General features: G+C 35.8%; 1 protein-coding gene across 3 annotated transcripts; it reads right to left on the bottom strand.

The window, feature by feature from the left end:
• On the bottom strand, positions 1-25345 carry MYL1 (myosin light chain 1). 3 transcript variants are annotated; one of them, XM_007524513.2, is made up of 7 exons: positions 25076-25345; positions 12626-12653; positions 6366-6509; positions 4601-4774; positions 3821-3898; positions 847-889; positions 1-310 (listed from the first exon to the last, which is right to left on the bottom strand). In XM_007524513.2, exons 1-6 carry the CDS (start codon positions 25193-25195, stop codon positions 861-863), a joined length of 573 nt encoding a protein of 190 aa, XP_007524575.1. In that variant the 5' UTR covers positions 25196-25345; the 3' UTR covers positions 1-310; positions 847-860. The 3 variants fall into 3 exon arrangements, with proteins under 3 accessions (XP_007524575.1, XP_016044279.1, XP_060050000.1); XM_016188793.2 differs by lacking the exons at positions 12626-12653; positions 25076-25345 and adding exons at positions 12908-12932; positions 13811-13943; XM_060194017.1 differs by lacking the exon at positions 25076-25345 and adding an exon at positions 13811-13828.

Here is a 25345-nt window from a genome sequence, read left to right as displayed (position 1 = left end):
TTCCTGACTGACACAAAATGTTTATTGACTTAATATTTTAAGGATATTCATTGACCCATGGTAGAAAATAAATAGCAGTGCTTGACATTGTTAACATCTTATCCTTCTTGTCTGGAACAAGAGACACTCAGCTTGTGTGGTATGAATATAATTAAGAAAGAAATGTACGATATATAAAACGTCAGGGAATTTCTCAGTTTAGAACAGTCCATTTGTTTGCTTTTCTGAATGACGGTATGCAGATTCAGACAATTCGTCATGGGTATTATTAAAATAAAGTTCCAGCCAGTCTTCCTTAAGAATACTTGATCTGTAAAGGAAAAGGGAAAATGATTTAATGTTACAATATTTCAGACAGAACAATAATGTGACATATGAAAGAATTGGCTCAAAATGAGCCAGTACTTCTAAGATAAACCACTACCTACTAATAAAAACCTGGTTTCATGTGCTTGAATTTGTATTGGGATAATATGGCTATTTAGAGCAGTAATGGTTTTAATTATTCCAGTATTTGAGGAATACAAGCACATTTCTTTACTAGTGTTATACTTCAACTAACTAACCTCTTATTTGTTGGTTTTTTTATCACACAATTATAGCATAATTAAAGATATTGTTTACATATGGGAGTAGAATCATTAGTTTTTTCTTATACACATAAATAAAATGCTCCATTCTCAAAAAGTTGATATTTTCTGATATATATATATATATATATATATACATATATATATATAAAACCAATGGTAACCATATCCATAATATAAAAATTGAAGCTGCTAAATTTTGATAAAACACAGTCTCAAGAATGTCTTATGTATTGAAGAGGGAACAGGTATATACCTTTAGTGCTCCATTTAAATGGACATGATATGCTTGACAAATGCTGTTGGGATAGAACAGATAGTTCAGAGTTAGAGAAAAAGGCCAGTGTAATAATAAAGAGGTTCAATCCTATTTACTTTTACTTACTTTACAAAGATTATTTTACAAAGTTATGTGCAGTCTGCAATTCTTTTTTTATTAGTGACTTCATTATGGTTTGTAAGATTATGGGGGTATAGTTTTACATACTATCTGCCATAAAAGTTCTGTGTACTCCCACCACGTTACCATCACCCCCAATGATAACTACCATAGGTCTCAAAGTCTTTGAGTATGACTGTAGGACACTATTCTTAATGCCAATGCATGGCTAATTTTCTTTATTTTGTAAATGTAAAAGTTTGAATAAGTGGTACATTCACACAGTGATTTTTGCTAATGTGAAAGGATTTATGACAAGTAGATATTCTTTGCCATTATCTCTTGTTCCTCAGCTTTTTTATTATTTTTAAAAATATTTTTAAAACTTTTAATTTTTTAATTATCTTTATTTATTTATTAGATAGAGATAGCCAGAAATCAAGAGGGAAGATGGTGATAGAGAGGAAGAGAGACAGAGAGACATCTGCAACAGTGCTTCACCACTCACAAAGCTTTCCCCCGGCAGGTGGGGGGCCCCTGAGAAGCTCGAACTGGGGTCCTGGAACATTGTAACATGTGCCACCATTCATTGGACAAAAAGAAATAGAGGGGAGGGAGAGACAGACAGAAAGAAGGACACCTGTGGCATTGTCTCACAGGTTGCAAAGCTTTCCCTCTGCAGGTGGGGACTGGGGGGCTTTAACCCAGGTTCTTGTGCATTGTAACTTAACCAGGTGTACCACCAGCTGGTCCCTGAACTTTATAGTTTGGTTGGTAGAACTAGTACACATACACACGATAATACAAACATGTATCGCCACATTTTTTACATGCAAACCATGGAATAATCTACAAATGCATTTATATTTTACTTTTTTTCTCAATTAATAATATAATTTGGAGGTATTAGTTTAGCCTGAACAAGAGTGTCTTAATTATTTTCTCAGCACTAAGGAGAATTTTACTGTGTAGATAGATGTATGAGAATCTATTTAATAGATTCTATATTAATGTGTACTAAGTTGCTCAAACATTTGGTTATTATGAACAATATATTAGCAATGATCATTCGATCATCATGTCACTATGGCAAAAACAATCAGAGACAAAGGAAAAGCTCATTTCCTCAACCATCCAACCAACTCCCCAAACCCAAGTATATATAAACACTTCATATCTGGAAGTAAATTAGCCACAATTAATAGTATCATATCTCCAGATGGGGAATTTAAGGGTTTACATTCCTATATGTAATGCCCAAGATTTCCTGCTTCCATGCACTTTCTTCAGTCTATAGTATGGTCAAACTTGTTGGCATACAGCTTATTGAAAAATAACATCTCAGTATAGTGTTAATCTGCATTTATAATATTGTGAATTTTACTATTATTATTATTAGTGTATTTCCTTTTCTGTGAACTTTCATGTTTTCTATTGAGTTGTGGTCTTTGTATTAATCTGAAATATCTTTTTTTTTATTTTTAGTTAGGGATATACGTTATTTCTTTGCTTCTTACAGCTCTTGCTAATAGACTTAAACATATGAATGGTTGGATTTAAAGCTTCCTGGATAATGTATCAGTTTTAGCAGGTTTCAAAAGTTACAAAGCATTCTTACATGGCTTTCATTTTTTGTTTTTACACTAACAACTTGGCCCATTTGAAATTTATCCTGGCATACTATAAAAAATGATTTTACTTTCTAAATAACTACTAATCCTATTAAATAATCTATTAAATAATCCTCTGTTATGTACATATGTAATGCATCTATGACAATAACCAAATGCAAAGCATAGCTTACAGGAGAAAAATGAAGCTTAATCAAGGTTACTGGTGCTAAACTTTTCTTTCCTTTTTCTTCTTGCATTCCTGCCCTTCCTCTTTCTGCCTCTCTTCTCTCAGATCTCTTTCCCTCTTTTTTTTTTTCTTCTTGTGTGTGTGTGTGTGTTACTTTTCTCCATGACCTCAGAATTTACAAGTTCAGGCTTATAGCAAAGCAAAACTGAATCTTTATGAAAATGTGGCTAGATTAGTCGTCTTTGTGATCAGCTTCCTCATCTTATCAGAAAAAATTTAAATGACAAATTCTATCAATTTTCCATTTTATTTCATGTGGTGTATTTCTCTTCTAGACTGTCTGGTGAAGTGGTTGTAAATTTGTTGCAGGAAGTAAGGTAATCTGCCGGCAAACGCTAGAAGAAGAAGGTAATCTGCCTAAGAAAATACCTTTTCTTTTAAAAATTAAATTCTGTATTTCATTGCATAGAGGCTTTGTTTGTGACTGTTCTTGTTTTTCTCTGGCCAACTTTTTAATTCTCTCTATTTAAGATAAAGAGAAGGGATAGGAGAGGGAAGTGAGAAAAAGAGAGGCATTACAGTATCGCTCCATCTGTGGAACTTCCCATGTTGTGGTGGTGGTTTCACCTAAGAGTTAACATTCATTTAAGCAGAACTACTAGACAAGGAGAGCAAAACTCTAGCACCATATTTATCATTAGTGATCTGACTTTCTTTGACCCCGAGTGTCCTATTTTCATAATTACTACTAGTAATGAACTATTTTAATATTCTTTTCAATTTGAACATTCTATCATTATCATTATTATTATTTTGCTAACATAAAGACATATATAAGTTATAAAACGATGCACAACATTGTCAAAGCACAATGGAACAGACATTTATACAGTATAATAGCATTTTAGTGCTACTGTGTAATTAGTTGATAGCAACTCATCTATTTATATTCAATAAGGAAGGAAAAGAAATTTCTTTGACTTTAAAAGGAGTCCATCATCAACCCTACCAGTTAGAGTTGTGGTAAGTACCAGCGCACATGAGATTATACCTTCATAGTTGATGCAGCCATTGGAGTCTTCTTGACCTGCCATCAAGGCTTCTACTTCTTCCTCCTTCATCTTTTCACCTGTGAAGCAAAACTCTTGGCTCAGAAGGGAGGTCAGAGGATATTGCCAGAATGTCATTGTCTGTTGTGAAATTCTGAAAACTACGACTGAACTCTTGGAGGATAAGATTCATGCCTTCCCTCTCCCTCTAATGCTAGTAGGTTGATAGTAAATTGTTTGCAATTAATGCATTAAAAATCACATTCTAGCTGATCACCCAACTAATTTCTATAAGAACTGTAGTGATTTTTTTTTTCTTTTCTTTTCATGAGGGCTATTTCTGGGGCTTGGTGCTCATAGGATGAACCCACCACTTGCTATGGCCATTATGCCTTTCTTTATCTCCTCCCCCCTTTTATTTGATAGGACAGATATAAACTGAGAGAGATGGGGGAGCTGGAGGGAGAAAGAGAAGACCCACAGACCTACTTCACCACTCATGAAGCTTCCCCACTGCAGCTGGGAGAGGAGGTTCGAACCCGGATCTTCATGTGTGTGCTCAATCTGGTGTGCTACTACCAGGTCACCAGAATTTTATATTGCTTTTTAGAAATATGGAGTATTTCTATAGAAATATTTCAAATTACCTTTTTCCCCAAACACATCACTGCCACTTAGCTTAACTGAAATGGTCATTGAGTTCTGAATACACTGTAGTCCCCCCCTTCTTATTTTGGTTATAACATTATTCTCTTAAGTATACTGAAATAAAGTGTCCTTACCCAGTGTGGCTAGGACATGGCGGAGTTCAGCACCCATGACTGTACCATTCCCTTCCTTATCAAAGACACGCAGCCCCTCAACAAAGTCTTCATAGCTACCCTGGTCCTTGTTGTTGGAAATAGCTTGCATCATGGGCAGAAATTGTTCAAACTCAATTTTCTTGGCATTCATCTCTGGAAGAAATTGTAATTTAGAGAGTATTTAAGTGCCACAAAGTACCATCTATGAGTCACTAATGAAACTTGAAAATTCATTCGAGATGCTCTGAAATTAATCGATTTGGTAAATTGTGAAAATGATAAGAGCTTGGTAGTAGATAATAGTATGAGCTCTGAAGCCCCAGTGCTTGAGCTCCTGTCTCCAGTTCAACCACTTACAACCAAGTTTCTTAACCTCTTTGTGCTTCAACTCTCCAACATGTAAAATAGAGTCAAGGGAAATTAGAACTTTAGTGGTGGTAACTTATGTGGATGAGATGTTAGAATATAAATAACCCATTAGAAATTCACACAGATTAAGTTGCTCTGTTTCTGGACACTGAAAACTCAGCATGAAACTAAAAACCAAAACATCAACAACAACAAGAATAAAAAGAACACCTGGTAGCTAGAAATAATTTATGTGCGATTGAATGTTTTGGTGCTAATTATCATTAAGCTTCACCTAATGAGTAATAATTGTATAGAAAATATTTAAAACATTTCAGCATTCTTGACCCAGGAAGTTTGACAGTTATTATGAATTTATTGTTCAGTTTCTGTAAATTTTAAAAGAAAGTTGATAAGGAGAATATATGTGTCAAATACTTTGTTACTTCTTTACAGTTTAAATGTCTAGAGATGATAGGACTTTAATATCTTCTGACAAGATAAATCACATTTACAGAAAAGCTATGTACCCTATAATACTAGACTTTCTTCATAGAACAGAAATACAGTGCATTTACTACTAATAAAAAAAGACTAAATCCCAATGTTGTACAAACAAATGGACTTAAACATGGATGCTTGATAAGTTGGAAGATGGTAAAATCAAAGTTTGGTTTATTGCTTCCTCGCTTTACTTCATGATCTCAACTACTTTTTGCATATTTAATTGGGAATTTTCCTTCAAAGAAAACAAAGTTTGAGGAAAACCCTAAGAAGTTCACTTAGAAGTTGATTTTAATTTTAAAATAGTTATATATTTATTTATTGGATAGAGACAGCCAGAAGTTGAGAGGGAAGGGGGGAGGGATAGGGAAGGAGAAAGCGAGATACCTGCAGCACTGCTTCACCACTTGGAAAACTTTACTCCTGCAGGCGGAGACTGGGGACTCAAACCCCAGTCCTTATGCATCGTAATGTATATGCTCAACCAGGTGCTCCATCAACCAGCCCCAATATTTATATATTTATCAGATAAAGACAGAGAGAGATTAAGAGTGAGGAGGTAGAGAACAAGAAAGAGCCACCTGCAGCACTGCCTCACTGTTGATGAAGCTTCGCCTTCCTCTCTGCCCTCCACTGATGAGTACAAGGAGACTGAATGTAGGTACTTGTGTGCACTCAACCAGGTGTGCCACTACCCATCACAAGAGGCACAGTTAGCATAAGTCCTAGTACATGGAATTTAATACACCTCTTACACACACACACACACACACACACACACACACACACACACACACACACACACACGGGCACGCACATACTCTTTTAATCTTTAACTGTGCATGCACGCACTTCTTATCATTTTGGTTTTCTTGGCAAAATAGCTGATTACCTTCATTGCTGGGGTTTCCCAGGACTTTCTTGACCTCTGCATTAGTGGGATTTGTGCCCAGTGCCCGAAGGACATCACCAACCTGGCTTAAGGTGATCTTGTTTTCCCCTGTTCTGTCAAACAGGAGGAATGCCTCCTTGAATTCTGTAAGAAACAGGACATATTAGTTATCTTTGTCTACTTCAGACCTAGAATTCAACCCTATTTTTTTTCAAGCATCCACTTGAAACTTTATTTAACAATCTTGTCAACCATTCAAGTTGCAAGTTTTGGATTTTTTTTTTTTTCTAGTTCAGTCCATCATTATGCAGTCCTTAAAAAGTTTGTGTGTGTGTGTGTGTGGGGGCTATTTTAAATCTGCAATTTCATTTTTCATTCATATGCTATTATCAATCAGTAATATAAGTTGAAGTTCCTAGTCATGAGTGCTCAGCTACTTCACCTGCCTGGGTGTAGGACCCGGTTAAAAATTCAAAGGTCTGGAGTAATTATAAGAAACTTCACATAATCCCTCATTTAGTTAACAAGGTTAATACAATTCCAAGAGAACTGGAGAGGGTGCAGTGTATGGTATTGGTCTCCCATGCATGAAGTCCTAAATTCAGTCCCAGGCATCATATATGTTAGAGTCATGCTCTGGTCTTCTTTTCTATCAATAAATAAAACCTGAAAAACTCTTGGAAAATAAAAGTTTGAATCAAGGATACGTTTATGAGGTTGATTCAAACTTCACACATTTTATAAGAAAGTTTTCTCTTGAGACACAAATTTCCTAGGTTCTCCCCTTAGATTTTTTTTTGGTTCAACAGTAACTTTATTTTCCAGGGAAAATTTAGAAAAGTGAGACAGATTCCCAAATTTTATAACCAGTTAACCACTCCAGTTTATTACTCTGGTAGACTCCAAATATAATTGATTTTGGAAGGAAGAATATTTGTTTGGCCCTAGCAGAACAGTGGTATCTTTAAGCTTGTTTTCCAGGTACTGTATGTATGTATATATATATAACAGGTTGTCACCATATTACTTTCTGAATTTAAGTACAAATTTTTTTCCCTTACTGCTCAGTTCTGGCTATTTCAGTGGTGGTGCTGGGGAATCAAGCACTGCTACCACTGTAGTACCTCCTTGTCAGTATACATCTTTAAAACTTTATTTATTTATTTCTTATTAGATAGAAGCAGAGAGACATTGAGAAGGGAGGGGGAGATAGAGAGGGAAAGAGACAGAGAGACACTCGCAGCCCTACTTCACCACTCTTGAAGCTCTTCCCCTGCAGGTGGGGACCAAGGGCTTGAACCAGGGTCCTTGTGCATTGTGCTGTGTGCGCTTAACCAGGTGCACCACTTAATTTCTAAAATTAAAGTTTTACAGGAATCAAATTCAGCTGTAGTTCTAACAGAAAATGAAAAGATCACTGTAATACTCATTTCATTTCACTCAAATAATGACATTTTGCAAAATTGCCGTTATCCACTGCTCAACCAGAATATTCACATTGATAGACCATTTATTTCCTCAGATTTCTCCATGTACGTGAATATGTGTGTGCATGTATTGATGACATATTTTCAAGTGGGGTTGAGTTTCTGTGCCCTGGAAGATGGTGCGGTGAAAGAATTCTGAAATTAAAATCATTAGGTTCTAAGTTTGATCATCAGTTATCATCACAGTGATGTTCTGTTTTTCGCACATGGTGATATGTGTGCTTAAGCTAGTGTGCCATGGCCCGGGTATTACAACCACTCTTTTTAACTTTTTCTAAAATGTTGTCATTCTCCTTTGATAGAACTTTATTTTGCCTTTCAGAATTATATTGACAAATAATTTTGAGAAGTACATAAAAAAGATAGAAAGAGCTGCTACTATGGTTTTAAGAGTCAGAAAGTTCATTTTAATTACAACTTCTCGATTTGGAAATTTCTGAGAAACGCAGAAAGTTTTGACAGCACACTGTTAGAGCTAAACAATACAAAAGAAGCAAAGCTAAAAGTAACAACCTACCTAAACCATCAGTGTTAACTGGTGAAGGAAAAAAAGATTATCTTTAGGTCATTTATGTAATCAAATCAAAAGCTGGTCTCTAGATAAATGTAAACTGCCGTGCTAACTCTCTCTCTCTCTCTGCCTGTCTCTCCTAAATTTTATCTTTCCTCCAGGGTTATTGCTGGGGTTTGTTGTCAGCGCTATGAATCAACTGCTCCTGGAGGACTTTTAATTTTTTTCATTTTTCATTTGTATTGTATTTTATTGGATAGGACAGAAAAATTGAGAGAGGAGGGGGAGATAGGGAAAAAGAAAGAGAGGCACCTGCATATCTGCTTCATCACTTGTGAAGTGCCCGCTGCAGGAGGGGAGCTGGGAACTCGAACCCGTATCCTTGTGTCATGTCCTTTGGCTTCGTACTATCACTTTGTACACCATCGCATGGCCTCCAACTACCCTACTAACTCCCCATTGCCGGATATTATAGTCACAATAACTGTAGATAATTTGGTTATTCTTGCTTAAAAATCCCCCTCACACATATGCAATTTATCTATAACAAATCACAGCTGCAGGCACTGTGAGGTCATTAGTCAGATATTATTTTTCATCTTTCTAAGGGACATGTGAAACTGAACTATTCTTGTTACTGGCTCCAGGCTTTCAAGCCTGATTGCTCAAAGGGCTCACTATTACTCTGGTCAGATGCTGATATAGAAATAGGATTTTATGGGCTGTAATAAAATCGCTTTGACATTAACTCTTTATTGACTAAAGGCCAAAGACTTTTCCTATCCCAGATTTTAATAGCTCAGGTATTCTCTTTAAAAGCCTAGAACCTGAGTTATCAAACCTTGCCTTGTGCCTGGTTTTCTGATTTTGTAAATAAAATTCAAGGAAATATAGCCATGCTAATTTGTTTATGTGTTATCTGTGACCTTTTCATTTAGTGTTCTTTTTTTTAACCACGGCACTGCTCAGCTGTGGTTTATGGTGGTGCTGGGGATTGAACCTGGAACCTCTGGTGCCACAGAAATGCAAGGCCTGCTGCATCACTACTACTGCTCTCTCTCTGGCTTGCCTATGGCCACTGTTTGTTATCTATTTTATTTTTTAGCCCCAATCCATTTTTTTTTAAATTTGTGATTAATGGTGGTTTATAAGCTTGTAAGATTACAGGGTATAGTTCCACACCATATGCCCAATATCACTTTATTGTGAAGATGTTGATTTACAGGATTTTTGTTGCCACAAAGGTAAAATTACATATTTCCCCAAGACTATGATTCTTTTCTTTCTTTTTCCTGCTTTTTATTTTATTTATTTATGTATTCATGAGAAATGTTAGGAGAGACAGAACCAGACATCACTCTGGTATATGTGCTGCTGGGGACTGAACTCGGAACCTTGCGCTTGAGAGTCCCAGTGCACTATCCAGTGCGCCACCTTCCAGAACACCTTTTTTCTTTTTCTCTTTTTCTCTCTTTCTTTTTTTTTCTTTCTTTCTTTTTTTTTTTTTTTACCAGAGCACTGATTAGTTCTGTATTATAGTGGTGAAGGAAATTGAACCTGGGACTTCGGAGCTTCAGACATGACAATCTATTTGTATAACCACTGTGCTATCTACCCCTACCCTGACTGTGATTATTTTCTTATCTCATTGAGAGTTGAGTTGTTTTTACAGAGACTGATTCTTCGAATGAAGCCTATCCCATTTGCTTATTGGGTCCCTTAAATTTTTCCAGACCCTGGTCTAGAATAATATTGTTTCAGATCCTTTTATGATAATCTGATATGCCATATCTCTGATGCTCACCCCTCTCCCCCCAAAAAAGTTGCCACCTATGTTGCATGATCACTCTGAGACTAGTGCAAGTTAAAAAAATGAATTTTGTATACATTAAATTTTAACTAAAATTTACAATTAAGTAGCCACAGGGTGCGCACCTACTGGCAACTTGACTAGATAGCATAAGAATTACACCGTTAGAAAGTCACAATATTCTACATCTCATGCTTTTGTATATTGGTTTGTTTTTTTAAATTAAATTTGGGCCCCCTTGTCAAAACAAAAATCAGTTGACCATAGAAATGGGGGTATTTGGGGGTCAGGCAGTAGCACAGCCGGTTAAGCGTACATGGCACAAAAAAGTGCCATGACCGGCATAAGGATCCCAATTCGAGCCCCCTGCTCCCCACCTGCAGGGGGGTCGCTTCACAGGCAGGGGAGTCACTTCACAGGCGGTGAAGCAGGTCTGCAGGTGTCTCTCTCTCTCTCCCTCTCTCTGTCTTCCCCTCCTCTCTCCATTTCTCAATGTCCTATCCAACAACGAACAACATCATCAACAACATAATAACCACAACAAGGGCAACAAAAGGGGGAAAAAGAATGGCCTCCAGGAGCAGTGGATTCATGGTGCAGGCACTGAGCCCCAGCAATAACCCTGGAGGCAAAAAAAAAAAGAGAGAGAGAGAGAAAGAAATGGGGGCATTTGTTTATTTTATGCATTTATTTTTTAAAAATTTTATCAGAGCACTACAGTTTTGGCTTAGTGTGGTATGGGGCATTGAACCTGGAACTTCAGAGTCTCAGGCAGGAAAATCTTTTGTCTATCTATTAATTTACCTTCCCTACTCTCTAATTGTTTTATTTCTTCTTCTTCTTCCAACAAGAAGCCTTAGAGAAAAACTGTTTAATCACTAAGGAAGGAAGAAAACAAAAGGAAGGTCTTCGTTTCTGACTATATGGAATTTCAACTGAATTTGAAATGCTTACATTTGTTTTTCTGGCACAGGAGAGAACACACATCAATGTGGTGTGATAGGTGTAATGTTCAATAATAAGCCCTTCCATCCCTGCAAGAGCTCTGAGAGAATGGGGATGTAGTCGCTGATAAGATTAGGGAGATACCATTTCTGAGGCGCCAAGGCCCCAGGGTTAATCTGACACCACTGCAAATCAGAGCTGAGCACTGCTCTGGTAAAATTAGTTCAAGTTAAAAGGCATTAAAGTCAAACACGTTGTAATAAAATCACAAACCTTTTCCATTAAGAAAATAATTGCCGTTTCTAGTATGATTTCAAATGATTTTGAGTTCTGAGCCATCAAATCATCTAACCTGTCTACATGTGATACCATCAGTCATGATGTCCATAATTCCAAGTCAGTACAATAGCAATTTCCTTTTTCAAAAATTGATATCTAAATCAGAGATATTTTAGACTCTGAAATAGACTTTAAAATGTGAGACCACTTAGAAAGAAAATTAACTGTTTAGATAGGTCCTTATTCACAACCTATAACTGTAAATCCATATGTCGTACATAGTAATGTATATAATCAATTCCTTATTATGACTAGTGCTACAATCTATACATTAACACATAACTTATTTTTTTTTACCTCTCCTTTATATAGATGTATTTCTGTCTGCTTATTTGGACATGTGACACTTTCCCTACATAAAAACATTCCCCTCACAACAGAATCTAATGAAAAAGCTAGATACTAAGGTCACAGGGCCTCTTGAATCCAAAGACTTGAAGAAGGAAAATTAGACATATTAGGAACACTGTATAGATTCTTTTCAATCTTAGAAGTTTGAAATTTAGCTAGTGACATTTTGTAAAATAAAATTCTAATTAATTTAAATGAATACCAGATTCCAATGCTATTAATAGTTCTTGAAATCACTGAGCAAGCCCCATCACCTCTCTGGGAGCCTGTCTTTCCAGGAGATGTCTAATATTCCTTCTGTATTTTTAATTTAAGTGAATTTCTCTTCTTTTATTTCAATTTACTTTTAGTCTACACCCAATTTACTTGTTATTTCTCTTATGGTGCCCATTAAAATTATGTAAATTTGATAATTGGGCAGTTTAATAGTTAATTTTGTTTTCCAAACTGAAAAATTCACACCTGTCAATTTGTTATTGATAGATTTGATAAACAGGTCAGTTATTTAAAATCAATGTCCTCTTCGGGGCTCTATTTGTTTAATACCTATATCTAATAGTTTTATTTAGAAATTGGTGACTACAAAGACCTACTTTGTGGTGTTTAGTTTTTTGTTTGTTTTAACCTTTGATTACTGAAAATAAGCCAAGCATTCAGGCTGATGTATATTTAGACTGACTGAGAATATTTTATATTTAGAGTGGTAACACCAGTGGGGGTAAATAGGAAGAGCTAATCTCATCTCATGGGAATTGATTTTCTCACATGCTATCTTTATGAGTATGCCCATATTAGCAACTATATCTTTTAAACTTACCATCTTGCTGTTCCTTAGAGAACTCGATCTGTTAGAAAGAAATTAATCACAAAGAATATTTTAACCGAACAAAAATGTCCTAATTTTTAAATGTATCCAAGCTCACTCCCTGAGTGTTCTTCAGAGTAGGCTCCAAAAGGAAGCCTACTTTTCAGAGTTCAGGCATAGCTTGGACACTAATAGGTTCAGCCATGAAACGACATGCCTTGGAGACAAAGTGAATTTTCAGAAACTAGGCAGTACTCTGCCTACATCTGAAGTATAAAAGCTCAATTCACTTACCAGCAATCTGGTCAGCACTGAAGGACTGCAGACGTGAACAAGAAGAAGGGAAAAAAATAATAACTAGTATTCATTCAAATGCATTGACAGAAGAATGAGTGTTTTCTGCTCTGAGAGTTTTGTGAAATCATGTAGGTGTCAAAGAATAAGAATGTTACTTTTGAATCTAGGAAAAATGGAGAACTATTGCAAAAGCTGGTTAGGGAACATCTCCTTGTATGTTCATCAGTGATTTAATATAATAAAGTTAAATCTTTTCTGGATTCTGTATCTTGCCCCCCTCATTAAAAAAATCTCATTAAAAAAAGGCTTCTAAAAATACTTTCTGGAATAATGTAATCATCTATGATGTATTTAAAATACATCAAATACAGTTGTCATATCTACTATATATATCTATGCAACATATGCATAGTACATATATATTTATAAAACATACATATCATATAGATATATTAAGAAGTACAGAAACAATGCAATGGGAAGATCACCTAAGTCTTCCTTCTGTTTAACCAGTACATTTTACATAATAAATGGAAGTAGTTTACTTAATTTTAGCTATCAGCATCATCTGACTGTTTTTAAAAGGTAAAATATTTTGCTGTCTTTGCAGCTCCCCCCCCCCCCCAATTTAGATAAAACCAACTTGCTCTGATATAGCAAAATTTGATGAAGCACATAAAATACTGCTTTTGGGGAATAAGAAGTGTTTTCCCACTTGGCATAATAGCTGTAATTAATCTCTCTGTCCCCAACCCACCTCAACAGAAACCAAAAGTAGATTCTACAGACTCAGGAAATATGTCACTGCCTCTGTTCTATTCTTTGTCTTTCTTCTTGACCAGATCATATCCACCATCAATTTCCTCTGACAAATGGCTAACAGCTTCTCCTAGGACCCACCATGATGGAGATGCTGAGCGGTGAAGCTGAAGAGTGAGTTGAGGGCAGCTCCAGTCCCTGCGTGGGGGCCTTCCTTGCTGAGGAGGCTTTTTATTTCTGGACAAGATGTGACCTCAGAGCTAGCATAAGGTTTCAGAGGGAAGTAGCCACTCCCCTGGAGAGGTCTTTAGCTTTCTTAGGGCAAAGGGAAAGAGACATCTGTACCCTCAGGGCTATTTATAGGAAAACAGAACTTAAGCATGGACAGCCATAGTGAGACTGAAATCTGTGTGTACTTTTATGGTCTGTATGTACTTTTGTGTTCTTGGAACGTTTGTCCTTTAAGAAACTTCTTATTTGCTCCAGTCGACCCCTTCTCTTGCTAAATTAAGGACTTTGTAAACTTCAAGTGGGCAAGTTTTAGTATTAATGGAACTTACTAGAGGAGGTCTCGAAACTTTACATCAGGCTCAACCTGATGCTGTTGACTGGCTACGGAAGAAGGGCAAACACTAGAAGAAGAAACTGGATGGGTCAGGTGTAGGGTTTCAAATGACAACTGCTATAGAAGAAGGGTCCGCTAAAGTTCTCTCCCTTGTGCTAAGACTCAGGGGACTTGGAAAAGGCTGTGCATGCCCCGCACGTATCTCCAAGTCTACCCAAGAGGCTTTCCAGTCTGTTCTTGAAGACTTGCATTAAAGACCACTCTTTGGCAAACTGTCTTCTCAGAAGCAAAGAGCTTATCTAAATCAGGAATGATTTTGATTTCCATTTTTCACTGTTATCCTTCCATTCTCTTACATTTAGGTTGGGTATTTTCTTCCCTCCTTACTATCTTTAGGTCAGATTTTTTAATGTTTGAAGTTCTTTTTTTTTAAATTATTTATTTATTTATTCCCTTTTGTTGCCCTTGTTGTTTTATTGCTGTAGTGATTATTGTTGTTGTCGTTGTTGGATAGGACAGAGAGAAATGGAGAGAGGAGGGGAAGACAGAGAGGAGGAGAGAAAGATAGACACCTGCAGACCTGCTTCACCGCCTGTGAAGCGACTCCCCTGCAGGTGGGGAGCCGGGGTTCGAATCGGGATCCTTATGCCGGTCCTTGTGCTTTGCGCCACCTGCGCTTAACCCGCTGCGCTACAGCCCGACTCCCATGTTTGAAGTTCTTATGGGAAGAAAAGCTGCTAGATCTTCTCTGAATTCTTCTTTATTATTTTTTCTCTTTCCTTGTATAATATTTTTTATTATTGTTTTAATTTTTTTATCTTTATTTATTGGATAGAGACATCTAGAAATTGAGAGGGAAGGGAATGATAGGGAGGGAGAGAGAGAGAGAGACCTGTAGCATTGCTTTACCTCTTGCCAAGCATTCCCCCTGAAGGTAGGGACTGGGGGCTTGAACCTGGGTCTTTGCGCATTGTAACATATGCACCCAACCAGGTGCACCACCATTGGCCCCCTGGTATAGCATTTTCAACAAAAATATGTTCTTACTGGAGTGTGCTTATTCTATTTCTGCTTTGTCACACGTATAGTTTTCCAGATTGAGAACTAAAGGAACTCAAAGTAGGGACTGTGGATTGTAAAGTTGTATTTAAGAATTTTAAAATCACTCAAGCAATTGACTGGAAATGAGTTTTCATAGTAGATTACCCCCCCAAAAAAAAAAAACAACAAGATGACAACTTTTTTCCTGGAATGAACAACTAAAATGGACTACTTTAAATAAGTGGTACATGGGAAAAAAATCAGCCCTAGGATTTGCACTACATTTAAGCAATATATCAGTTTCCACATATTTGCAGTAGCTTATAATCATGAAGTATATTGGAGATAGATTAGAACTTAAATACTGTTTCAGTTTACTGTGTGTAAGGGACTGCTGCAGAAAAGCATAAAATTTCTTCCTAGTTGACTGATGTATACTTTATAGCTTTTCTCAAGTTACTTAGGAATAGATCATAATTTAAATACATATTTGTCCAAAGCTTGTGAGTTATAGAGAAAATCTTGGAGAATCTTGAGCCCCCAAATAATGATTGAAAATATAATTTTAAATGGGAATCACTAGATATATGTATCTTCACAAATAGGTTGTTGCTTTGAGAGGTTATTGGGAAATGGAAGTTAATGGAAATGGAAGAGAAGGTCAAAGGTAGCCATTTGTAACTTTAGATAATTGTGTGATTTTAAGTCTCCTGATTTTTGATGCACAAATTCAAGTCACTAGAGTTTCTTGTGCCCCTTTCAGTCCTGCAATTGTATATGTCATTGAGTCATTACATTTGAATTGCCCTATAACTAACATTCAGAACCAGTATGTATCTTTAGAAGAGCTAACTATAAACAATATAAAATAAACTCATCAAAGTTGACCCATATAATGCTCATCAGATACCGTGCACAAGCTTATCTTAGGGCTGGCAAAAAAGCTCATTTAGTGTATTGCTTTACCTTGTGCATGATACAGGTTTGAACTGTTTTCTCACTGCAGTGGAGGAAGCTCTGGTGCTATAATCTTAATCTCTCTCTCTCTCTGTCTCTCCCTCTGACTCTGTCTCTCTGTCTATATGCTTTTTAAGTTGAAGCTTATATTACACTTTTTGTATAATAACTATAGTCTGCTTTCTTAAGAATTGTATACCATTTGGCATTGGACTAAGACAAATAGTCAGCAAGGTACAGTTACTAAAAGAGTTTTATTTCAATATTTACAGCCTTACTTCAAGATGTATTTTTCTAATAAGAATGAGACTTAGGTAACTGATTAAAAAATAATAAAATTTCTGAAATATGGAAAGAAATTATTAGAGAAATAGTTGAATATATATATGTTAAAGAGACTCTGGAATTGATGTATAGTGAACTTCAGCAATATTAGTTATAGTTAAAAATGATCTGGAAAATAGATGATCTTGTGTTACGGGAGGTGGCTCAGTGGATAAGGCTTTGGGCTCTCAAGCACGAGGTCCTGAGTTCAATCCCCAGCAGCACATGTACCAGAGTGATGTGTGGTTCTTTTTCTCTCTCCTATCATTTCTCATGAATAAACAAATAAAATCTTAAAAAAAAAATAGATGATCCTGAAAACTAAGGGAAAAAAATCCTTACAAAGGAACAAAAGAACTTCAATAGCACTGCAAGTTACTTATAGGGCTAATGAGTTCTAAGTCTCCATAAAAATACTAATCTAACCAATCAAGAAAGCACTGCTGCATGTTCTTGGACTTAGTGCCTGGCATAAAGGTCAAAGACATAGGTGACATAAACCCTATGAAGTACTTAAATTATTAATTTTCACTTCAATCTCACAGTTACTAGTAATCATCATAAATTTTAAAATGTGACTTAACCCTGCACTTATTGTCAGCTTTGTCATGGTAAATAATTAATACACAAATTTCAGATGTCTTGAGAGTTGTACCTTCTCTTGTTTGCATGTGTATTTTTTGTTATTGTTGGGGCTTTGACTTTCTGGGTCAATTTTTTCTTTCCAGATAGAAATGTAGAGAGACAGAGGAAGAGAGGGAAAAAAACACCACAGCACTAAAGGTTCCCCAGTGTGTGGGGGTGGGGGGTGGGACGGGGAGAGAAAGGGTCAGTCATACTCATGGCAAAGCAGACATCCTCCAGGATGAGATATAATACTGATCCCACTTTGCTTGCATATGATTTAGTTAAAAATGCAATGTGTGTTTCTTGTTCCTTCCACCATCTTTTATTTTTAAATTGTAAGCTTTAGAAAAATCCATGTGGATGGGGTGAGGGAGATAGCATAATGGTTATGCAAAAAGACTCTCATGCCTAAGGCTCTAAAGTCCCAGGTTCAATCCCCCACACCACCATAAGCCAGAGCTGAGCAGTGCTCTGGTATTTCTCTCCCTCTCCATCTTTCTCAAAGATTAAAAAAAAAGAAAGAAAGAAAAAGAAAAAAATCCATGTGGATGTGTTTTAAAAAAAATGCAGTTTTTTTTTTCCATAGTTATTTGGAGCCAAAGTTTATTTTGTGATCACAGGGATCTGTGAATATTGCATTTATTGTATTAGAGGTTTCAGGTATTTTGATATGATGGAAAGAGAATTAGAAATTGTAGTATTGTTCTGGCTCTTTTGTAGTAAATCACGACTCCCTTGATTGAATGGTTTCTCTTATCTGGGTTATAGCTCCTTGTAAATGAAATGTTATACTACACGTTTCTGAAGTTATTTATGGTTCTATATTGTTGTGAATATCCCATCTTTTCTAATCAGTAGGATCTACCTCAACTCAGTTAAAACCTTTTGTAATTAAGAAAATCTTAGTTTGCATGAAAGAGGTAGAGGAGACAGACAGAGAGGGAAAGAAACATCAAAGCACTGTCCTGCTACTTATAATAGTCTATTTACTTTTATCTTTATGCATTATCTGGGATCAAACCCAAGACACCAAGCATGAGTCCTCTAGCTCTCAGCTTTTTCAGTACAAGATACAGAGGAATTCAGAGTGTACTATTTTGAAGCAGTTTACATAAAGAAAGTTAAGGAAAATAAAATTTTATAATATTGCATCCCAATGAGTAAAATGTTTTATTAACAGGACTTCGAGCACTTAGTAGGTACATAGAATCTCACACTATAATAGAAGAAAAATATAAAGTTGAATATGATTTTTTTTTGTCTTGGAAAAATTGAATTTTCTGACTTTATCTCATTAATTTGTGATGAAAATAGCAAGGATTTATCATCCATGTAATTAAAAATTTAACTTTTATAATTAAAGCCATTACTACTTGTATATTAAATTTTGTCCTCCAAGTTCTGATCTGGGGGTTAGAAACCAAACTATAAAACTTGATATAGAAACAAACTGTCAAAGACCCTATTTTCATACAAAATGTTATTGCGACATGAAGAATTTCAAAAAATTCAGAAGGAAACTGTTATATTGGGGTATGAAGAGAAGCAGAAGAAAGTCTGGTATCAGCAGACTAAATATAATCCTTCCCACAATTTCCATGAGTCAGATGGTGCTTAATGCCGGGTAATTATGGAACAACTTCTGAAGACAACTTGCCAGGGGGTTCATTTGCGGTATTAAAATGTCGCGAGGCTAAATTTGGCACTGTCACTTTGTAGATCTCCTTGTCTCGCAAAGATTTCATTATCTTTAAAATTAAAAGTGTTATTCCACATTAATTGCTGAACATATCTATCCATTTCCAAACTGCATTTTTCTTTGTAAAGACACTATCTAGTTACATGTAAATCAAATGTAATTTTAGAAAGAGATACAGAATGCCCTTTAAGTAAGATCCTTCCACTTCATACCAGTTTTTTTTTTAACAACATAGATGTTTGAAAGTGGAAACTTGACACTGAAACCTGATGATAATTTTAAATAATTTTTATTTGCTTCCAAGGTTATGATAAGTCCACGATAAGTGGAGTAATATTTTAATTAGTTGGCATTCCAGTCATATTAAAATAATTTATATTTGAAAAGCCAAAGTAAAAGAAGATAAACTATATGAAAAAGTCTTAGAAACATTATAAATGTTTCAATCCATCCCTTTTAATTAGATTACCTATATATGATATTTTCCTAAAACCACTTTTAAGGTTAATATTTAATCATGCTAGTGTAAGAATAATTCATTGGAATTTCTAGCTTAGAATTTGCTATTTATTTTTACACAAAGGAGAAATTACATACCATTTTAATATTAGCTTAATGACAAAAATTGGAGGTCAGGTTTTATATTTGTGTCTGTTTAACAAAATCCATTTTAAAGCTTAATTAGTTCACTATAATTGCATTTAAAATATTCTGCTTTTTTTCTAGTTTTCTTAAAATGTAATTGGCATATAACTTTGTGTATACTTAAGGTACAAACATATTAATTTGATATGCATATTATATGATTACCATAAGAGTAGTTAACACATACATTACCTCACATTGTAATTTGTTTCTTACGGTGTGAATTTGTTTGTTTGCTTATTGTTGATGCCTGGGTTCAAACTTGGGCATATGCTGTCCTGAACAACATCCCCCACTTTTGAAATACGTTCTCTAGTATCCATACCAATATGGCATTTCTAACTATATCACGGCTCCGTATAATAGATCTTCAGAATATGTTCGCCCTGTTATTGTATACCACCATTGTCCTTAACAACAACCAATCGACTGTCAAAACAGTATTTTTTAGTATCCCAAGTTCCTCTCACAGCTTGTCACAGGAAATTGGAGCAGTAAGACACAACATCGAGCCTATCAGCAACAGGCTAAAATCAGGGAAAACGGAAGGACACCAGAGTCATGAAATACCAAGGTCAAATCTTGGTTAATGTATTCTGATGTGTACCTATTACTCCCTCTTCTGGCTAACCTGAGCTCTGCAGGGCAAATAAGAACCTCACACTCTTCAGGACAAAGTCTCTTACGCGGTGTTGGAAACAGCAAGTTAACTCTGTATCAACGCGAGGTAGTTATGACACAGTTAACATAGACAACTCCGGATTTGGCTGACTAGAATAAATCATAACTCACTAAGTTATTTGATGTTGGGCATAAAGTTGATCCTCATTTATGCTTTTATTATTTTTTTTTCTTTTTCAGGAAAATTAGGCTAAAAACAACGCCAGTGCCATGTTTTGAGAGTTAAATTAGATAATAAGGCACAGAGTAAATTCACACTGAATATTGGTGCTATATTACAGAGAGAGAACTTAAATAATTTATTTTTTATTTTTTTCCCTTTTGTTGCCCATGTTATTTATCGTCGTCGTCGTTATTATTGATGTTGTTATTGTTGTCGTTGTTGCTGGACAGGACAGAGAGAAATCGAGAGAGGAGGGGAAGACAGAGGGGGAGAGAAAGACACCTGCTGACCTGCTTCACCGCCTGTGAAGCGAACCCCTTACAGGTGGGGAGCCCAGGGCTCAAACCCGGATCCTGCTGCCAGTCTGTGCGCTTTCTACCATGTGTGCTTTATCTGCTGCGCCCCCGCCCCTTCCCGAGAATTTAAATATTTTCAAGATTCTTGTGAGCTATAACTTTATTTCATCTTCCCAACGATTTAAAATTGAACTGGGTTTGTGGGAGCCTAGATACAGTTAAGAAAAAAGTGTTTAATCTAACATAAATAATCCTACACCTGGGGAGTCCGGCGGTAGTGCAGCGGGTTAAGCGCTTGCAGGTGATGCAAAGCGCAAGGACCGGCGTAAGGATCCGGGTTCCAGCTCCCGGCTCCCCACCTGCAGGGGAGTCGCTTCACAGGCGGTGAAGCAGGTCTGCAGGTGTCTATCTTTCTCTCCCCCCTCTGTCTTCCCCTCCTCTCTCCATTTCTCTCTGTCCTATCCAATAACAACCACATCAATAACAACAACAACAATAAAAAAAAGACAAGAGCAACAAAAGGGAAAATAAATAAATTTTTTTAAAAAATCTAAAAAAAAAATAATAATCCTACACCTGGCCCAGAACAAGTCACCCGTATTAACTCTTTGCCTCCACTGTGTACCCAGCGGTCAGATAGGCTTACTATTAGCCTTGCTAAAAGGTAGGACCAAAAAAGTGGGTGGTGATGCTAAATCCACAGAGACTTTCATGCTTGAGGCTCCAAAGTCCTGGGCTAAATCCCCCCACCACCATAAACTAGAGCTGAGCAGTTAAGAAAAAAAAAATTGCCAAGTTTCCACTGTACCTCTTAAATTGGAAGTTTAATCTGCTCTCCAAATTGGCTATGTTATGAAAGATGATGTATGATGAACTTTTGTCAATGCATTTTGTAATTTTACCACTTTTTGTAATATTACCTGCAGTCTCTGATCAGGGATGACCTGGCTGTGTGGTGAATACAATAAGGATTAAAATTTAAGCACAGTAAAGAGAAGCATGATTCAGAGACCCACCACTTAAAGAAAACCCTGGCATATCAGCTAAGACATGCATCATGCAAATTATTCTTTCACACAGTGGAAGTATTTTAAAATCCAGGCACATAGTCGCATTGTTACTTATTTAGTTATTTCAGTTGATTGTAGTTTTAGGCAACACTTATTGATTCTTGTGTTTGTATCTGCAATCATATTCAAATGGTTTTTAATTCAGACTCTAGAGAGTCTGTCAGTCAGTTTTCTTTTAATTTAGGCATTGTTGTAGAAAATATCAGCTCTCTGAAAGTAAAGAACATTTAGAAATGCCCAGGACAGACACTTTAATGTTTAAATACCAGCAGGATTTAGTGTTTGAAAAGGGTACTCTGGACTCAGAATAGGACATCAAATAGGTATTTCTTCAGGGAAGATAGGAGGTTTTATGATAGAACAAATGAAGACATGATTTTAATAAACCACCAAGCCAGGAGAACAGATTGGAATGAACATTTAAGAAATTGATAAAATTAGTAATAACATCCAGGATTCAGAGTTGATGAGGAAACAAGTATGCATTCACTGAGCATAATACATTATAAGATGGAACATTAGTATTAACTCAGAATAAATATTGAGAAATTATTTGTTACAATTGCTGTAACTATACAAAGACAGACATAAACTTCAGCACTTCCAAATCTAGAGGACGGATAGGTGGCAAATCTTATAGGTTTAATGAAAAAAAAATCCAATTAAGGATATTTATTGAGTTTTGAGAAACATAACAGTTTTATTAATGTCTTTAAACTTTATTTTCTCTGCTAGAAAACAGTTTATAACTTGTATGAGGCAATATATCTAACAACATCATTAAGTGATTAAAATCATCATGATATGAAAATTTAAATGTACATTTTAATTATCCTTGTTACCTACTTGAATGAAGATAAATTTTGTGAAGTTTTCAACTTATATCACATTCTTTGATTATATTATAATACCTATGAATATGAACCAAATTCTATATATACATTTTAAATCCTTTATAAAAAATTTGTTAGTATTTTGTTTTGTTTTCTCTAGATGACTAAACAAACTTGCAAAAAAAAAAGTAAGTAAACTATCTTTTAAACTCTTTTTTTAATTCTTCTTTTAGCATAAGCTCTTTGAGGTATGGCAAGATAGCTTATCTGGGAAGGTCTGGTATGAGTGGAATCCAGGTACTAGCCCCATTCTCACCACGCTGGGGAAGCTTTCATATTGTGGTATCTTTCTCTCTTTTTCCAAAAGATAGGACCTGAGTGGTGAGGCTCTGGTGATGGCTAAAACCAAAAATTCTCTGGTAAAAAAAAGTTTCAATTTCCTTCTAGATTCATTTAACAACTTCTCCTCCTTCACCACCTTTTCTTTTCTCTCTCACTCTTTAATATACTGCATCTTTACAACAATTCTCTGAATGTATTTCCTTCTTTTGCCTAGTTGTACTAACTCATACTAGCATGAATACAGATGAAAGGAAGAAACCACTCATAATAGTATCACTTCCCTGCAGACTACAAACAATTAATCCATTTACTTTCTGAACTAAAGAAAGCAATGTTTTGTATTTTCTTGGAAACTTCTTACCTTCCAAGCTAAATTTTTTACTTACTTACTTATTTCATATATAATTCCTCAGGGAAGAAAATTAATGCCTGTTTGTATTAGTGAGATACATTTTTATTCTTAAGTAAAAAGTCACAAATTTTCTTTATAGATACTTATAATACCAGACAAAAGGAGATGATAACAATAAATGCAAAAAGGAATAGCTTTGATGTTGATTCATCTCTCTGAAATGGAGAGTCAAATAGTAGGGACAGCTGGAGCTATTATAAGTGCTATAATCACATTCATTGTGCCATGTAGTCAGCATGTAAAGATGAATTAACCAGGATTTCTGAAAATTGCATTTTTTGGTAGGCAGGCAAGCACGCTGACTCTGGGCTGGTTCTCCCTCCCATGAAAATTAAATTTTTGGTTTCTTGTTAATGACCTATTTGCATATAGTCTTTATGGCAGCAAAATATTTATTAGGAGATCTGATATGCATTTCTCCTCCTAAGTGGATATTCACAAAAGTAGTTGCTAAGCAATAGTAGACCCTATAACTAACATGTTTCGGATATAACTTCAGAAATCTGAAAACTCACAATAAAGTATTTGTGACAATCTTACTCCTGCTTTGAAATATAAAATTTTATGTTTAATTAGAATGCTATAAAACATGAATGTATTTATATGTGTAGTCTAATGTTTATAACAAGATTATTTTTGATGTATATGTTTAGAATTTCAAAATCAGTATTGTAATGTGAGCACAGTTCAGATTTATTGTACGTATTTATTATACAACGTCTGGCTTAAGTAAAATGATCACCTCATGGACACTTTCACACATTTGTTTTCCATATAAGGCAGGGTTTCTTAGATGAAGATTTTCCAACTGTCTTTTGGACCAATCAGAGCTCGGTGAATAAGGAGAGGTGCACATTTGGTGGGTCACATCACTGAGCGGTAATGGGCACATCCATTGTGTCCTTTTCCAAAAGCAGATAATCTTTTGGCAGTTGAGAACTTTGATCACAGACAGCAGTGTTGACACAAAAATCAGTCACATTCTCCTTAGTTCAAGATCAGTATGCAATAACTCAGAAACACAAACAGAAAGCCACAAAACCAACATCATTTTTGAGTTAGTTTCATTTAGAAGCAACTCACACATTCTGAATTAAATACTCTGTATAAATAAGCAAGATAACAGTTACAGTCACTGAAACATAAGAACGTGTAACTGTCTGTCCTGAGGTCTCACTTCATACTATATAAGTCTTATTAAGCAAAGCTGAAGGAGGAATTTGCTTGAATTGCAAAAATACTTTTTTTCAGATGAAATAAAACAACTGTCAAATAAATACCAGTAAGACAACTGGATCAACAGCTGTTTGTAAAACTTTGGGATCTAATGAGGGTTACGCCTTTCTCTCTGGTGTAGCTTTAAGGCAAAGGATCTAGTTTCCTCAGACTTTACTTTGAAAAAAAAAATAACCCACGTGTTTAAGGATTTGTTAAACACCATTACATATATACACTTTTGCACTTTTCCCCAACATGATACTTTGACAACTATAAAGAAAGAAGAAACTAGAGAACAAAAAAATAGAACAAGTGCAGGTTCCCCATTCGGTACTACAGTTTTGATAAATTCACTGAAGTTAAATGCTGAAGTTTATTTCAAAATCAGGATTTTAAAATTGGGATTCTTTCTTACCAGTGCACTCAGTAATGCCATTTCTCTCAATGAAAAAATAGGTCCACCTACAAGTTCCTAGAGTTTCCTACTGTTGAAAGATGTTTCAGTGACTAAAACAATTCACTCGTTTAATTACCTTAATGGCAGAGAGGTCAATTTTTTCTTCTTTGGGTTTGGCTGGAGCAGGTGCAGGTGCAGGGGCTGGGGCTGGGGCTGGGGCAGCTGCTGGTTTCTTCACGTCCTTCTTTGGTGCCATTTTGTTCAAAAGGAGGATGGGTTAAAAGAGAGAGAGAGAAGGAGCACCTCCAAAAGAACTTGTCAAAATGATTCTTGCAAGAGGAGTGGTGGTTGGGTTGATCCACAGCCCAGTGTCTTGAAGGCGGACCCAGAGTGTTCAATGGTATAA

Source organism: Erinaceus europaeus, chromosome 7 (genome assembly GCF_950295315.1).
Source record: "Erinaceus europaeus chromosome 7, mEriEur2.1, whole genome shotgun sequence".
NCBI classification, from domain to species: Eukaryota; Metazoa; Chordata; class Mammalia; order Eulipotyphla; family Erinaceidae; genus Erinaceus; species Erinaceus europaeus.
The sequence above is the reverse complement of the archived record's forward strand: the minus strand, read 5'-3'. Positions and strand labels throughout refer to the sequence as shown.